The sequence below is a fragment of the Dipodomys ordii genome, unplaced genomic scaffold (assembly GCF_000151885.1).
Source record: "Dipodomys ordii isolate 6190 unplaced genomic scaffold, Dord_2.0 Scaffold8, whole genome shotgun sequence".
Taxonomy (NCBI): domain Eukaryota; kingdom Metazoa; phylum Chordata; class Mammalia; order Rodentia; family Heteromyidae; genus Dipodomys; species Dipodomys ordii.
This window is the reverse complement of record NW_012267224.1, coordinates 25,844,477-25,862,265: the sequence shown is the minus strand read 5'-3', so window position 1 is coordinate 25,862,265 and position 17,789 is coordinate 25,844,477. Positions and strand designations below refer to the sequence as shown.

Here is a 17,789-nt window from a genome sequence, read left to right as displayed (position 1 = left end):
CGGCTTTTTTCTTTTTGCTTATGTGGTGCTGAGGAATCGAACCCAGGGCCTCAGGCATGCAAGGCAAGCGCTCTACCACTGAGCCACCTTCCCAGCCCACAAGTGACAATAACTCTTAAAGAATAAAACATTTGTCACAAACAGTATTAAAATACCCTATTTCCAATTTCCAAATCAGTATTTCTAATTCACATTTTCAGGGCAAGAAAGCCAACAGATTATATCCATCTAAAATCAAGTCTTTATTCGAATCAAATAGCCAGAATAGATGGGACAGAGACCTCGTTTCAAATAACTAAGAATCTTAAAATATTTCAATAGAAAATGTGTATATAAACTGGCTTAACATTAACAATATAACAACAGCTACCTTCAAGGAGAGACCAGCCCCTAGATTATATTTTTAGAAATCTACTATGAAACAAAACCTAGTGTACATAAGCTGAATGTAAAACAGCAGTTCTCATTTCTGTTAGAAAAAATAAAATGTACCACTACAAAGAAAGTAGCTTATTATAAAGACAACTTTTCAGTCTATTCGCTATAACCAATCATAACAAAACATTCAGTTGCCTAAGTAGATAATGTCCCCAAAAAGAACCGAACAATCATTTAAAATTGGGAGGACAATATCAATAACTTTCAAAATATGTACAACAAAACAAGAACCAAATACTTACCCACAGTAGGATGTAAATTAAAATTAAATTCTTTATACAGAACTGTGTCCAGCAGAGCGGCTACATCTGCGGATATAGCACATGCATTGCATAAGGCAGTAGTTTGGTGGACAGGACTTGTAGTCCCCAAAGGGGCACAGAGTTCCATATCCAGATCATAAAAATTCTCTGAGTATATAACCCAATCCGTGCTACTCAATATAAGAATTAAATTGGTAACAAAAAAGAATACTCAACCCAATTCCAAGAAATAAAGTATTAAAATAGAGTTTTGGTCTTTGAACTGGGTGTCTTTATCATAACCCAGTATATAGAAGTGAGAAGTTAAGACTTAATACCACCTGCTACTACCAACCTTTAAGTCCCTCACATAAGCATAATCCTTTTCAGTATTACTTTTTAAAATGTGATTTTATTCCATTATGTTAAATTCTCACAGATTTTTCAGAGAATGCTTGAAAGTTTTGGAATCTTGAACATGATACCCATGAGAGATGATATGTTAATACACCCTTACCATACTTTTCAAGAAAATGTGGAAAATTAAGCCTCCAATTCTGATAATAAAGAACAGAGCATGATCTACAATTAGTGCTTACTACTATTGTCGTGAACTTTTTTATCCTTCACATAAATATGTACTAGACTCAAATTAAACCACAACATATAGCAGAGAATAGTTTTACTTGGCATTTGTTAGTATGAAAGGCTATAAATTCACATGCTTGCAAAAGTGAAGATAAAACAACAATTAACAAATACACAAGTCACCAGGAAGCTGAAGGTTTGGAAAAAAAGTAGCTATTTCAACTTTAAATTTGTCCCTTGAGTAGTGGTACAGGAGCAGACTCAAGAACAAAAAAAATGAGAGCAACCAAGGATAATTTACTAAAATTCACCTTAAAAAGATTGAATCTGCCATCTTGGATCTCTGCACCTGGTGTAACTTCCATAGTACAGTCTTCGGCCTAAGTTAAATAACATACTCCCCATTAGGATACCACACAATTTTTAATTTACAGGCCATATAAAGACAAACTAGCTGTGGCTAGTCCGTGACTTGAAAGTAAGAACATAAAATAATTATTATTATAAAACCCTGAAAGGGAAGGAAGGGGAAAAAACAAACATGGTAAAGAGAACAAATTTTTTTAACTATCAGGTAGAATTTAATCATGTTTATGGGGGAAAAAGTGATTTATCCAGGGAGTCAAAATGGGATAGTAGAAAAGGCAGGGTTATTCTGGAATATTTACTAATTACCGTAATTTTATTTGTAGTAGAAGTAACTGGTATAACTTCAAGCCCCATTCGTATCCTTTTTTGTTTTTCACAGTAAGCTTTCCAAGTATCTTCATTAAACCCATAATTAAAATAATCAGAAAGATCAGCACCTAAAGACAAAACAGATTTTTACTGTGCAAATAATAATGAAGTACAAATATAAAAATTCAGAATTTATATGTCTTACTACCTTAATTCTAGTAGTTCTGAAAAACAACCCCCATGAAGCAAAGATGTCGTATCATTTTAATCAATATTATTTTGCTAGAAATAGTAAAATAAAAATATGCAACTGGACACTTTGATGGTGTATTAATTGATAACTTCTCTGCACAACCTTCTGAAGTTGAGAAAATATTTTTTAAGTCTACATTTATGATAATGCTTAGCCACTAGTTAGGTTTAATAATATAAGTGCTTATTATTCATCTTTTGCTTAGGACAAAAAAAACCAACATAATGACAAAAAAAGTTAAGTTAATGTTAAAGATATTTTTCTGATGGCCTCATACTTTGAAAGTAATAAAATCTATAATTATCTTACCAGGTTTACGCCATGGCTTATCTTCAAAAGAATCCAAATCGACCTCCAAGAGTGGAACTCCATTAATACTGCCAGGTGCATCAAGATCTACCCCTTTTACTTTTGTTCCTATTTTACAGAAATACAAAATAGTAAAGGAGCTAAATTAGCAAAAGCCTGGGAGACATCACCAGTTTACTATTCCAGACACCAAAACTGGCAAGCATTTTAAACAAAGCATTGTTTACCATAAATGAAAGGAGTAAAGTCAAACTTCCTGGTGTAACTTTAAGATGAACTGCATGGAAAGAGTAGGGACTTATTGCTATGAAGGAGGAAAAGATTACTAACAGCAGGAAGTTGCTAACTTCCATTTTTAAAACTGTTCTGAGGGCTGAGAATGTAACTTAGTGGTAGAGTGCTTGCCTAGCATGATGAAGCCCTAGATTCTATTCCTCAATACCACATAAACAAAAGAAGCTGGAAATGACACTGTGGCTCAAGTGGTAGAGAACTAGCCTTGAGCAAAAGCAGCTCAGGGACAGTACCCAAAGCCCTAAGTTCAAGCCCTAGGAGTGGCAAAAATAAAATAAAACTGTTTTGATATAATCTGAGTGAAGTTAAGCTTTACCTTTTAAGGAGTTATAAAATAAGCACAAAAAAAAAATTATGGCCAGGTGTCTGGTTCACACTTGTAATCTAGTTACCTGGGAGACTGAAACCAATTGGGAGGATAGCAGTACAAAAACAGCCTAGGCACACACATCTCAACCAATATTGGACACAGTGGAACACACCTGTCTTCCTAGCTACATAGGAGGCTGAGAGAGCTCCAGGCCAGCAAGGGAAAAAAAAATTCATGAGACACTCCCCCTCATACCACATCTATAAAGTAGGGCACATCGATTATCCCATCTACGGCAGGAATATAGTAAGAAGTATAAAGAGGAAGACCATGGCCCATGCCTGCTCTGGAAAAACCCTAGAATAAAAAGGGCTGAAGGCAGACGAGGCACCCGTGGCTCACGCCTGTAATCTTAGCTACTCAGAAGGCTTAGATCTGAGGATCTCGGTTCAAAGCCCCCAGGGCAGAAAAATTCTTGTGACTCTTATCTCCAATTAACCACCAGAAAACCCAAAGTGACACTATGGCTCAAGTGGTAGAACGCTAGCCTTGAGCTGAAGAGCTCAAGGACAGCACCCAGGCCCAGAGTTGAAGCCCTAAGACTAACAACAAAGTCTGAAGGCATGGCTCTGACTTCACCCAGTGCCCATCAAATAAACCACAAAAAACTATATAGCTAGAATAGCATACAATATTTACCATTTGGCCATCAACAGAAAAACTTTTGTCAACATCTGCGATGTATGGTCAAACACTGCTCACTAAAAGAGCTATTTAATGTTATTTATGATCTAGTCAAGATGTGTACCTTCATTTCCTACTGATCTAATTATAAATACCAATCTCTTACCTGTAGTCCCATAAACTCTTCCCCCCGTCTTAATGTTAAGATTTACAGGTGCTGTACCATAACTCCTAAAAACAAAATAAACATTATCCTGAGGAAGACAAGGTATATAAAACAGGGATATAGTCAATTTATTAAATAGCCACACAGTAAATGGGAAGACTAATATTTATTCACACATTTTAGATTTTATACTAATTTTTAAATCTGTCACTTGCTTAATAGTTTTTGTAAAAAGTCTTATTTCCCTATCAAAAGTCTCCTTGCTAACTGAATATCCCATTTTAACAAACTTTACAAGAATACTATATGCACCTTTGCTTTATTTCGTCACCATATAGTTATTCACTATACAGCAATTAGGTCAAGAATGAAAACTCTCCATCCCTTTCTAAGCTAAGCAAGAAGAATAGAATGAGAAGCTATACAGGTTTGACTCCTGTCTTCATGATATTTAGATTCTAACAATCAAAGGTCAACACAGCCAACATAGCTCAGGTATATCTATATACAATACAATGTACAAAAGTTCTAGTTTGAAAGTATACAGAAATTAAGGGCTGTCTATAAACCTCCTTGTTACAGGACTGCTACAAAAAATAGAAAAACTATAATAATTTAACTGTCAGTGTTCAAATAAATGTATTTCTTTGCTTCTTACACAGATATTTTTTCCATTCTTTATTCTGGCTTGAAAACACTATATTCATTGTGTGTAGAGAGGCTTAGCTTTAGCTAAGTTTAGGCAAGTCTGATATTCTCTATTCCCACAGACCCCCACCATGCCTCATCAAATCTCAAGATATATTAGGTGTTAGATTCCACATACTTAGGTTTTGTAAAGAAACTTCAAAATAAATGTGCCAAATAGATTTATTTTACCTTCTCCTCCTATATACACTCAATTGTGGTATACTAATTCCTTAATCTCCATACACAAAGGCACAACTATAATTCATGAAACTGAAAAGTACTAGAAAAAAATAAAGTTAAGTACTATGGAAGTCCTAAGTACATTGTACAATTCATGCCCCAAAACTTGGTTAGGTTTGTTTAGTGCTGATCCTGGGGCTTGAACTCAGGGCCCTACCCCCTGTTCTTTTGCTCAAGGCTAGCACTCTACCACTTGTGCTATAGCTCCACTTCAGCCTTTTTTTGGTGCTTAACTAGAGGTAAAAGTCTCAAGGCTTTGTTGTCCAGTATGGCTTTCAACTGTGACCCTCAGACCTCAGCCTCCTGAGTAGCTAGGATTGCGGCTATGAGCCACTGGCACCAGGCAGGTTTATTATTTTTACTCTTAAATCAACATTTGCTTTAAATTGCCCTATATATACAAAAACAAATAATTTGATACAATAGTATTTATTAAATTTGTAATGATTACACAGTGCAAGTTGTAAAGGCCTACTAGCAGAAAAGACTTACTAGTCCCATATTATGAACCCAACACTTTACTTTCTCAAGTGAAGATGAGAACCACATAAGAATTTCTAGCCCTTGGGGATGGGAGGAAAAAACTGGGGAGAGCAAGTACATTATCAAAAAAGAAAGGTAGGGGCTGGGGGGTTAGCCCAGCAGAAGAGCGCCCACCTGGTGTGCGCAAGGCCCTGGGTTCGGTCCTCAGCCCTGGGAGAAAAAAAAAAAAAAAGAAAGAAATGTACTCTTTACCTGAGTTATGTAACTGAAAACCCTCTGCACATCACCTTTATAATTAAAATTTAAAAATTAAAAATTTATTTAAAAATTAAAATTAAAAAAAAAGAATTTCTAGTCTTCAGACAGGCATAGAGGCATAGTCCAATGCATGTGACATATTCCGATAATCTCAACAATTTAGAGGTTTGAGGCAAGCATGGACTACACAGCTGCCTCAATGAAACATAGAAAGTAATTCTATTGTCAACATGAGTAATTAGTTTCTTCTCTACCCTATTCACTAAAAAGTCATTAAAACTACAAGGACAGCCATTACATTCCTGAAATAAATGCCTTTCGAAAAAGAGTTCCACTAGGGAAATAAAACATCCAACACTATGTAAATATTGGTTTACCCCAAATATTGCCTTGCATGCCTGAGGCCCTGGGTTCGATTCCTCAGCACCACATAAGAAAAAAGCCGGAAGTAAAGGTGATACATAGAGGGGTTACAGTTACATAAGTCAGGCAATGAGTACATTTCTTTTTGAACACTGCCCCTTCCTTATTTTTGATACTATTTTTCTAGAGAAAAAATTAAAATACTAAAGGTTCATAAATAATAAAGTAAAAAAGTAACAAACATAGATTCAAATTACAATTTAAGTCCAATTTTAATCCAAAATTTTATAGTAGTGAATTCATTTAAAATATATATGTGTGTATCAAAACCTGTTTCTTCCAACTACCTACCTAATTAACTATCTATAGGAAATAATTACCTTTCTGGAGAAATTTTAACAAATGTTCTTTTGTATCGCCTTTACCTAACAAATATGAAATCACCAAAATCAGGGTATTCCTGGCTCATACCTGTAATTATGGGTGGTGATGGCTAACAACTTAATCCCAGCTACTCAGGAGGCTGAGATCTGAGGAATGTGATCCAAAGCCAGCCCAAGCAGAAAAGTCCACGACACTTTGTCTCCAACTAACCACCCAAGTCAAAATTAAGAGCTCTAGCCTTGAGCAAAAAAGCTCGGGGACAGCACCTAGACAGAGTTCAAGCCCCAGGACTGGAGCACATACACACACAGGCATGCACATGTATGTACACACACACACACACACACACACTAAAAATAAAATACTGAAATCAACCACAGACAATCTGACCATCTGATATAGGCATAGAATTTTTGCTATATGACTTTCATACAGTGTTACTTGAAAATAACTTACCCATACTGTGGTGCTCCTGTTTTAATATCTCCGATAGTGACATGAACATCATCTTCATCATCATCACTGTCACTATCACTATCATCTTCAGTCTCGGTCACTTTCTATATCAATATAAACAATTGTAAAATATATTCATTTCAATATTTTATATTAATAACTGAATTTATCCTGTGTTGTAAGGTATTTTTTCTCAGCAGTTGTGGGGCTTGAACTCCGGACCTGGGCCTCTTTGTACTCAAGGCTAGTGCTCTACCCCTTGAGCCATAGTGCAACTTCTAGGTTTTGAGTGGTTAATTGGAGATGGGAACTTTTTTGCATAGACAGGCGTGGAACCACAATCCTCAGATCTGAGCCTTCTGATTAGTTATAATTATAGGCGTGAGCCACTAGTACACCCAGCTTTGAGGTAGTTTTGTTGTTGCTTTCTGTTTTCTTTGTTTTAATTCTTTTTTAAATTTTAATTTTTTTTTGGTTGTGGAGCCTTAACTCTGGACCTGGGCACTGTCCCTCTGCTCTTCAGCTCCAGGCTAGCATTCTATCACTTGAACCACAGCACCACTTCCAGCGTTTTCTGCTTATGTGGTGCTGAGGAATTGAACCCTGGGCCTCATGCATGCAAGGCAAGCATTCTACCACTGAGCCACCTTCCCAGGCCCTTAATTTTATTGTCAAAGTAATGTACACAGGGGTTAGTTATCTCTGTAAGTTAGTGAGTACCTTTCTTGTTGAACTTGTTACCCCCTCCCTCATTTCCTCCCATTCTCCCTCTCTCCAATATACCCCACCCCCAAGAAGTACAGTTCATTTCTAACCATATTGTCTTGTATCATGATTGCATTGGTTCCTCCTTTGTCCTTTGTCTTAGAAGTAGTTTTAAAAGAAAAAAAGCTACAAGCTCCTAAAGGTGCTACATATTTCTACTTACTTATAAGTTTAATATTTTACATATTAAATAGGAGGACTATAAAGAAATAGAAAAGCCAGCCACTAGTGGCTCATACCTGTAATCCTAGCTACTCAGGAGGCTGAGATCTGAGAATCACATTTCAAAGCCAGCCCAGGCAGAAAAGTCTATGAGACTCTTATCTCCAAAAAACTACCAGAAAATCAGAAGTGGTGCTGTGGCTCAAGTGGTAGAGTGCCTGCCTTTAGCTGAAGAGCTCAGGGACAGCACCCAGACCCAGAGTTCAAGCCCCATGACGACCAAAAAAAAAAAAAAAAAGAAAGAAAGAAATAGAACTTTTCTGGCACCATTTAGAAAAAAAAAACAAAAACAAAAAAAACCCTAATTTATTTAAACTGTATTTGTAATTGATCATCTTGCAAACTGACCCACCTTGCAAAATGCTTCCCTGTCTACAAGTTTGTTTTCAGAAAAATAAACTGGCTTCTTTTTTACAAGAATAAATATATAAATGAGAGGACTTCCCAATTTGATACAGAGACTACCACATTAAAAAGACATGGCTAAAAACTACCAACATTCACATTTAAGTTGTGAGATTCACTTTTTGCTCTGAAAACCAAGCTTTCTTGTGGTATATTCAGTTACTGTACAATCATTCAGTTATTTGAAAACAATAAACATCAACCCTTTGCACATGTTCTATTTCCTCTGAAGTTTCTCTACTATTTCTTTTCCTAAGTCCTGCATACAGTCCTTTGGATGGCACCAGATGAGATAGATGTAAGGGGCCAGGTCACATATGATACTAAAGTTATGTTAACTGGTGATTTTATTTTTAAATAAATTACAGCCGGTCACCGGTGGCTCATGTCTGTAATCCTAGCTACTCAGGAGGCTGAGATCTGAGGATCACGGTTCAAATCCAGCCCGGGCAGGAAAGTCCATGAGACTCTGATCTCCAATAAACCACTAGAAAACAGAAGTGGTGCTGTGGCTCAAGCGGTAGAGCGCTCACCTTGAGCTGAAGAGCTGAGGGACAGCGCCCAGGCCCAGAGTTCAAGCCCCACGACTGACCCAAAAATAAATAAATAAATAAAGTTATTGAGAAAGAATTTTAACATGAAAGTCACTGGGCTTCAAAGCTTTATGAGTATGTTACCGGTTTTGGTACTCCATTTTCAGTGGCTTCATCTTCAATTCCAGATGGAGGATTAGCACTACGAACACAAAAATAAGTATACAAGTCAGATACTGCTTTTCAAACTATAAATAGATTATACTGATATTTTAAAGCTACAACTGGTAAGGTTTTTTAAAATTATCCTACTGGATGGTAAAATCTGTCTGATCTATTCTTTGCTATTCCTATCGTTTTATATTAAACAAGTACTCAACATTAGAAAAAGAAGTATATCTCAGTAGTTTAGTTTTTGTCTAGCATGCATCATTGGGTTTGATCCCCAGCATCACAAATCAATATAAATAAACAAACACATTAGAAAAGAAGAATTGAAATGACTCCACAATTTATGAATTGCAATTTGATGGTAGGATATAATTTCTTTTACTTTTAATTTGTCAGTACCAGGATTTTAACTCAAGGCATCAAGCATATTTGGCTTGCCTACTTGCTTACAGCAAACTTCCAGCCTGATGGTTCACTGATTAACTGGATATGGAAGTCATGCAGACTTTTCTACCCTATCTGGTTTCAAATCAAATTAGCAAGCCTAATTTGGATTGATTTTGAAACTTTTATAAAGGCACATTTAACATTTAAATTTTCTATTCAGTATTAAGTATATACAGCTTAACAACGAAATACACTGTTCATGACTCAAGTTTGCCATTAACCAACAACACTCCCAGTATAGTTTCTTAATTTTAATAATTGTAATGTTAACAGTGTGTATTAGCTATCATATCATTTTACAATTAGGAAAATAGAAGCACAATGAAAAAAAATCCATTTGACTCAAGTCTCAGAGAATTCAAGTAGCACTTCTAAAAGAAATGTTCATATGTTCATATAGTCCAAACTTTTTACTAAATTTGTATTAATCTCTCCTAAACTTTACTTTTGTCAAACAACTTGACGTAAGTCAGTTTAATATTTACAGCAGCATTTTAGAACACCATCTACAAGGAAAGCAAACAAAAAGAAGAGAAAGTGAAAATTTAAGATTTTTCTTATTCTACAGTTTGACTCAAGAAAACAAATGACTAACAATAATTCTTCTAATATCCTACTTAAGTAAGCTTGTTTTATCAGTGTTTATGTACGTACATTTGTTCTGGTATTATACCCTCACTTGCCTTTTATATTTCACACAACAATCACAATGTTTAAGCCAAAACCTGGACAGATAAAACATGCCAGAATTGCAAACAATGTAATGTAACTGGTTAATAACCAAGGAAGAATTCAGCAATGAACAGACCAAAAAGCTGGATGCAAATTCTAACAGCAAGGACCTAGGTAGGACAACGCAAGATCTAACAAGCTAGACACTCAAAGGCTTTGCCAAACTTCTTCCCCAACAGATCGAATTGTTTAGAATTTTAGTTCTCCATCATCAATAAAATGTCAGAAATAGGGTTGGGAAGGTGGCCCAGTGGTAGATTGCTTGCCTTGCCTGCATAAGGCCCTGGGTTCAATTCCTCAGCACCACATAAGCAGAAAAAGCCAGAAGTGGCGCTGAAGAGCTAAGAGACAGCAAGCACGCATGACCAATAAAAAAAAGTCAGAAATAGCAAGACACTGGTGGCTCCTAATTGTAATCCTAGCTATTTAAAAGGATGAAACTTTTTTTGTGGTTCAAAGCCAGATCAAGCAGAAAAGTCTGAAAGATTCCACCTCCAAAATAACCAGCAAAAAGCCAGACTAGAGGCATAATTCAAGTGATAGACTGCCAGCTGTGAACAAGAAAACTATGGAAAAACAAACATTTTCTCTCCGTGGAATAAATACAATAGCTTTCCAAATAAAAGTTTTTTTATGCCACTCCTGGGGCTACAACTCTGGCTCTGAGTGTTGTTCCTGAGCTTTTGTGCTCAAGGCTAGTACTCTACCACTTGAGCAACAACTCCATTTCCCACTTTTGAATGGTTAATTGAAGATTAGAATCTCAAGGAATTTCCTGCTTGGGCTGGCTTTGAACCGTTATCTTTAGATCTCAGCCTCCTGATTAGCTGGGATTACAGGCATGAGCCACCAGTGCCCAGTGAAATGAAGTTTTAATAATATAAACAAGTTTTGACAGTATCACTCAAAGAAGATGGGAAGATTATCTCTAATAGATTTTATCAAGTTATGAGTACTGAAGCTTTAAAGTTCAGTGACAAAGTAAACAAAAGTGTAGCTAAGAATAGTAAAAAAATTAATGGCATAAAGATTAACTCATAAAATTACGCATTTGGTTATAACTCTATGCTCTAATCAACTAGCTTCTTGTCTAATTGAAGAAATGAATAGGAAGAAATATTTAATTGTTTTCATTAACTACATGCCCATCTCAATTTTGTGGCTGAGATTAGGATTAGGAACTAAATTGAATATATAAATTTCAAAACTAAAAGATTAAATGCAGATGATACAATGATAGGAAAAAAAAAAACACTGGGGAAATACATTCTGGAAGAACCCTCCTCCAATTCAGACACTTCCTGAGCTACAATTTTTTCCTCCAATCATTTGTTGCTCTAACAGCCTTTTTTTTTTTTTTTTTTTGCCAGTCATAGGTCTTCAACTCTGGGCCTAGGCACTGTCCCTGCGCTCTTCAGCTCAAGGCTCGTACTCTACCACCTGAGCCACAGTGCCACTTGCAGTTTCTGGTGGTTAACTGGAGATAAGAGTCTCATGGACTTTCCTGCCCAGGCTGGCTTTGAACCATAATTCTCAGATCTCAGCTTTCTGAGTAGCTAGGATTACAAACGTGAGCCACCAGCACCTGGCCTAACAGCTTTTTTGAGACTTAAGTCACATCTATCCTTTTAAAGGATACAATTGAGTCTTAGTACAATCATCCTAACTACCTAATTCTAAAAGGTGCACATGAAGCCCGAAAGAAATTTTGCATGTCTTAACAGTTACTCACTCCCATTTTACTTTGCCCCCCAAACCTCTTAGTTTTCTGTCTACAGACCTGTTTGTTCTGGACACTTTTTATAACAGAATTATACACCATATCATCCTTTGTGACTGTCTTCTTTCACTTAGCATATAGTTGTCAAGGTTCATCTTTTGTTATATATAACATAAATTACTCCATTACTTTTCACTGCCAAGTGGACACATTTATCTATCCACTTGTCAGTTGATGAATACACAGGTTATTTCCATTTCCATCTGACTATGATAAATAATGCTATTAACATTCAAGTACAGGGCTGGGAATGTGGCTTAGTGGTACAGTGCTTGCCTAACATGCATGAAGCCTTGGGTTAGATTCCTTAGTACCATATAAACAGAACAAGCCAAAATGTCACTGTGGCTCAAATGGCAGAGCACTAACCTTGAGCAAAAGCAGCTCAGGGACAGTGCCCAGGCCCTGAGTTCAAGCTCCAGGACTGACACTTAAAACCAACAAACAAATATTCAGGTACAAGTTTAGGCATAGAGGTATACATTCTCACTTCTTTGCTCAATTATGTGGTAACTCTATGCTTAACCATTTCAGAAAACTGCTAGACAATTCTAAAAACAGCTACAGAATTTTATAATCCTATCAACAATGTATGACAGTTCCAATTTTTCCATATCCTCAACAACATGTGTCTTATCTCTGATACCAGTCAGCCTACCAGGTATGAAATAGCATTTCCTCCACTTTATACTTCCAGGTATTTCTTACATGCTTGAGTATGCATTAGTTTGAAATTTTAAGAGGAAATTGTTTCTTTGAATATATCTTGTACTTTCACCATTCTAATAACTTAAAAAAAAAAAAATCAACCTTGGAAGTGGCGCTGTGGCTCAAGTGGTAAAGTGTTCTTGAGCTGAAGCGCTCAGGGACAGAGCCCAGGCCCAGAGTTCAAGCCCCACGATTGACAAAAAAAAGAAAAAAAAAATCAACCTCGTAGCAAATTAGTCAATTCTACTTTGAATTTAATCGATATGAAATGCTGAAATTATAACAAAAGTATATTCTAATATAAAAATATTAATAAAATTATAAAAATGGTACTTTTCAGGGTTCCTTAAATTTTGAAGTCAAAATATTTCAGTAGTTAATGATTATACTATATATGCTACTACTGAGCTCAGTTACTAAACTCAAGAGTTGAACACTTCACTCTCCTAGCAAATAAGACAGAAATGGTCATGAAATAGGAGTAAACCCTAAGGGATTCAATGTCCCCAACCTGCAGTTAAAATGGTGAAACCAAGCCAACGATTATAACGAAATAATGGACAGTATCACACAACTGATAAAATCTATACAAGCATCAACAGGAATTTTCACTAACCTGGCATTTTCTTCTTCTGGCCTTTCAACTTCATTTTCATCTACCAAGTAAAATAAAATAAAGTAAGTAAATAAACCAAGCTGGTGGGGGAAAAAAAAAACCAGTATTATGAAAATCTGAAGTGATCATCACAAGCACTAACCTAGGTCCTTTGCCAAATCACTGTGCACATGCACGTCCCATGGGCCTATAAGCATATCCAAAGTTAGATCACTTTATAATTGTTTAACAAGAAAAGTCTTTCATGGAACAAAATCAGACTTTATACTATTAAAAATAAGGTTAAGAGGCACTGAAGATCCAAGATCTGTGTAAAAGAAACTCATACATTCATATTTCAGAATGGTATTAATGCTAAAGCCACTAGACAATATATTTTTTAAACAACTTTATCAAAGTTACATCTAGGAGCAGCATGGTGCCCACTGTGCACTTTTACTTACTATTCTTAAGCAATCAAGACTTTTAAATTTTAAGTAAGGAACAAGCATTAAAATCTGGTGTAACAGACAAGAGGGATAATGACTTAATGAAAATTAAAAAAAACCAGACGTCAAAACAAATCCCCTTCAAGAAGCAAGTACAAGATGCATTAAATTTAGAGGAAACAAAACAAAACAAACACATGAGATGACACTGAGCACTATATGCCTAAGGGTCATGAGGTACATCTATGATGTGGGTTAAAAAGCAGTCTCTTAAAAAAGAAAAACTTCACCTTAATACAGGAGACATTCAGGGTTTTCTTTATGGGCCATAATGTTTTCCATCTCTCTGTCTGTCTCTCTTTTAATTAATTATTTTTAAAGCACGACTTTCAGACAAGGAGGTACCCTTGCAGGTGCATTCCATACAAACTGTCCATACAAACTGACCATCAAGAAACAAGACGTTAGTTTTACAGCATGTAACTTTATTTCACTATTATTACAGAATGACTTTCTGAAAGCATGGGTCAGCAAAGGGCAAAGCTATGGCCGTGGAGGCAAGAAGAAGAGACGCAGCAAGCACACCTCAGAAGCAATAGAGAAGGCCAGAAGAAAGAGCAGAGAGGGAAGGGGGTGGGGGAGAGAAGGGAAGTAGCCCAGAGACAGGCTCGGAGGCGGCGGAGGACACCGGGGAAGGTAGAGGGAAGGCGAGGCGCACCCTGAGTACCCCGAGAAGACGTGGGGCGCGGTGGGGGGCGTGGGCAGGGCGTAGGAGGCCGCGGGCCGGGGGACGCGCTCGCTGCGCTCGGCCTGAATTGGGCCGGCCGGGGCGCTAACGAGAGGCCCGAGACGGCGGCGCCTGCGGCCCGGACGCCGGCTTGCGTGGGAGAGGCCTCAGACCACCCCGAGGGGGACAGGGACAGGAAGTTCCGTACCGCCATACAGCCACTCTTCCTCCTCATCCCCTCCGGTCCCGCCGCTCAGCTCCGACACTAGGCGCTCGACCTCGCCGGCCGACATGGCCGCCCCACGCACAAGTTAAAGGTGGCGGCGATCAACAGCCCCTTCCAACCCCTTCCCCTGCCTCGCTGTCCCGGGACGCGAGAAGGGAGTGCACTCGGTGGAGAACGAACGAAGAAAGCGCGAGACTCAAAAATCCACAGAAGGCAGCGCCAGGGAAGGCGAAAAGGAAGACGCCGGTGCTGGCCCCGCCTGCGCACGCGCGGCGGCACCCCAGCGGCGCGGCGTCTCTAAGGTGGCTTCACTTCCGCGGCGGCCGCTTAGGCCCGTGTGCGCAAGCGCAATACTATTGGCCCCGCCCCTACAGAATCCCGCTCTGCCTTTCGGCTTGGCGTCCTGCGTCGCCTCGGGTTCCCCTCCCCCAAGCTCCCTGCTAGTACCCAGGGATGCCTGTTGCTCCACCATTGTTCTCTTCTGCCTTTGATACTGGTCTCCTGTCTACCTTTGATTTAACTTTAAAATCTCCCTAAAGCCTTTGTGTTATTTTTCACAGGTTGCATAGTTAGTATAGCATCAATTCTTACCTGTCAACCCCCTATGAATCTAGTCTCAGTAGAAAAATTTCCACCACGCAACAGAAGCACCACTGTGTGAATAATACATCCTCCTTGTTTAAAAAAAAAAATTCCAGTGACTTCTTGCAGATTCATAAAAGTGCTTTTGGGTGCAAGTGGCTCACACCTGTAACTCTTTACTCCGGAGCCTGAGATCTGAGGATCTAGATTTCAAGTAAGATTAGGAAGGGAGCCAGGATCCGGTGGGGTGGCTCACTCACACCTGTAATCTTAGCTACTCAGGAGGCTGAGATCTGAGGATCTAAGTTCAAAGCCAGCCTGGGCAGGAAAGTCCATGTGACTCTTACCTCCAGTAAACCACTAGAAAACCGGAAGTGGAGTAGAGCGCTCTCCTTGAGCTGAAGAGCTGAAGGACAGCGCCCAGACCCAGAGTTCAAGCCTCAGGACCAGAAAAAAAAAAAGATTAAGAAGGGAGATTTGTGAGATTCTTATCTTAAATTAACCACCAAAAAATCAAGAATAGCCATCCAGGCCCTGATTTAAGCCCAAGATACACCAAACAGACACCTATTTCTCCAAGGCAGAGCATAAAGTATAGGCAGTTTTTTTTTTCAAAGTGGATAATAGAAATTTATTTAAAAATTGATTTTCTATTCCAGGACATGCAGACAGCCAGCTACCTGCAATGAAAACATACTTTAAGCCACATTTCTTGGTTTTAAGTTCAGTTGTTTCAAGTTGAATTGTCCTTAAGAGAAAGCAGAATATCAGATCTCTTGAGGCAGTTTTTATTTTAGTAGATTATGCCAAATTTCGAGGACACTTTAAAGTACATACCTTCAAAGGAAAAGATGACATAAAATGGGTTGAAACTGCAGTTACAATTCTTAATTATAATAAAATAGTTGGGTGACCTTGGTTGACCAATTTCTCTATGCTGTTTTCTCAATTAAAAATGTGAAAATTGAATTAGATATCTTTAAGATCCCTTTTAGTTCTGAAATGATCAAATAAAGACTCACTTTTCAACATAAACTACCTATATTAGTTGTACAAATACATGACTGGATTTCTTGTCCTCTCAAATAAATATATATGTAACAGTCATTGACTATCTGTTCCCTTTAGAATCTTGGGAAATGAAGACACTAGCAAAACTGAAGGATGGTAAACATGTTCCATAATTAAATCTTCAAGGAAAAGGTGCATGTGCTCTAACAAAGTGTTTTCATTCCACAAACAACATCATCTCACATGATATAAACCAGTCATGTGGGTTTTAGTTCTCTTTACTTTGAAAACATTTCTACATGCTCTTCAGAGCTCTTTTGCCTGTTAAGAACAATTGCTTACATTCTTCTAACTTTTGTTCAAATATACTCACCTTCATAAAAGTCATGAATTATTCACTTCTTTTAGTTTAATAATCTCATATTATTTAAAATCTTTCTTGAACTCATTTTATCTCTTTCCATTTAATTATTCAATATATATTTATATATATTTATAGAAAGTCAGTAGACTTCAAGACTAGGTAAGTTCAACAGTGAGTAAAAACGCCTTCCTTTCATGGAGTTTCATTTTAATAGAAAAATCAAGAAGGCATACATGCAAATATATCCTGTTGGCAAGAATTATGAAGAAAAATCTATAAGAACACCAAGAGCAAAGTGATTAAGAGGAATATCAGGTGGCAAGGGAAAGCTACTCTAATGATGTAATACAAAACTAGAACCTGAATAGAGAAAGGAAGTAAGCCCCCTGTGTATTACTGGTTGCATAGACTATCACCAAGAACAGAGGCTGTGAGACAGAAGCATACATGAGATTTTCAAGAAAGGAAATGTACTGAAAAACAGGAAATAGAGTTCAGTAATATTAGGAGGTTTGTATGGCAAAGTCAATTCTAGAACCCATCTAGACCTTGTACTACTTCCATAGCACATGTCTATTCCATTTATATTATTATATATTATTACATTATATTATTGCATTTAGATTATTTATATATGCCTCCCCACTATACCAAATTCTCCCTAAAATAAGACATCTTATTTATTTGTTACTTCCTTTCTTGGTGTGGTGCATAAAGTCAATCTTATGTAAAGGAAATAAGATGAAGTAGGTGTGGTGAGATATGCCTGTAATACCAGCTACAGAGATAGGTGAATTATGTTCTAAGAAAGCAAGGGGGAAAATCACAACAAGATATCCAATACATAACTAAAAAACAAAAACAAAAAAAAACAGCTAGGAACATGGCTCAATTGGTAGGATGTCTGCCTAATAAGCAATAGGGCATGAATTCAAACTCTAATACAGCAGAAAGGAAAAAGAAAAAGGAAAGGAAAGGGAAAGGAAATTGTTTTCACTTACTGCTTTAAGAATCATAGGCATAGTCTCCTCTATCTCTCTTGTTTAATGAGTCTATTGTGAACTTTGATATTTTCATGGGAAAATCAATTTATTTTGCTAGGGTGCTTTTTTTTTTAATCCCCTTTCAGTACCTGGAAGGAGCTTGGCGTTGAAGATATTACCTAAATTGAACTAAAGAACTGGTGCAAACTGTATGTTCCATGATAATGACAATGTGCCTTGTGAAGGTTAAAAT

At 37.4% G+C, this 17,789-nt stretch overlaps 1 protein-coding gene across 1 annotated transcript in view; it reads right to left on the bottom strand.

Annotated features, from left to right (window-relative positions):
- The window catches only part of Fip1l1 (factor interacting with PAPOLA and CPSF1), a 59,804-nt gene extending 44,932 nt beyond the window's left edge, over positions 1-14,872 (bottom strand). The window contains exons 1-8 of the mRNA XM_013008922.1: positions 14,579-14,872; positions 13,216-13,255; positions 8,906-8,963; positions 6,837-6,940; positions 3,963-4,027; positions 2,509-2,616; positions 1,944-2,074; positions 1,580-1,648 (exon numbers count right to left, since the gene is read on the bottom strand). Coding sequence (XP_012864376.1) covers positions 1,580-1,648; positions 1,944-2,074; positions 2,509-2,616; positions 3,963-4,027; positions 6,837-6,940; positions 8,906-8,963; positions 13,216-13,255; positions 14,579-14,663 — 660 coding nt within the window. The 5' untranslated portion in view covers positions 14,664-14,872. The remainder of the gene's footprint in view (positions 1-1,579; positions 1,649-1,943; positions 2,075-2,508; positions 2,617-3,962; positions 4,028-6,836; positions 6,941-8,905; positions 8,964-13,215; positions 13,256-14,578) is intronic.
- Between the last annotated feature and the right edge of the window lie 2,917 nt (positions 14,873-17,789).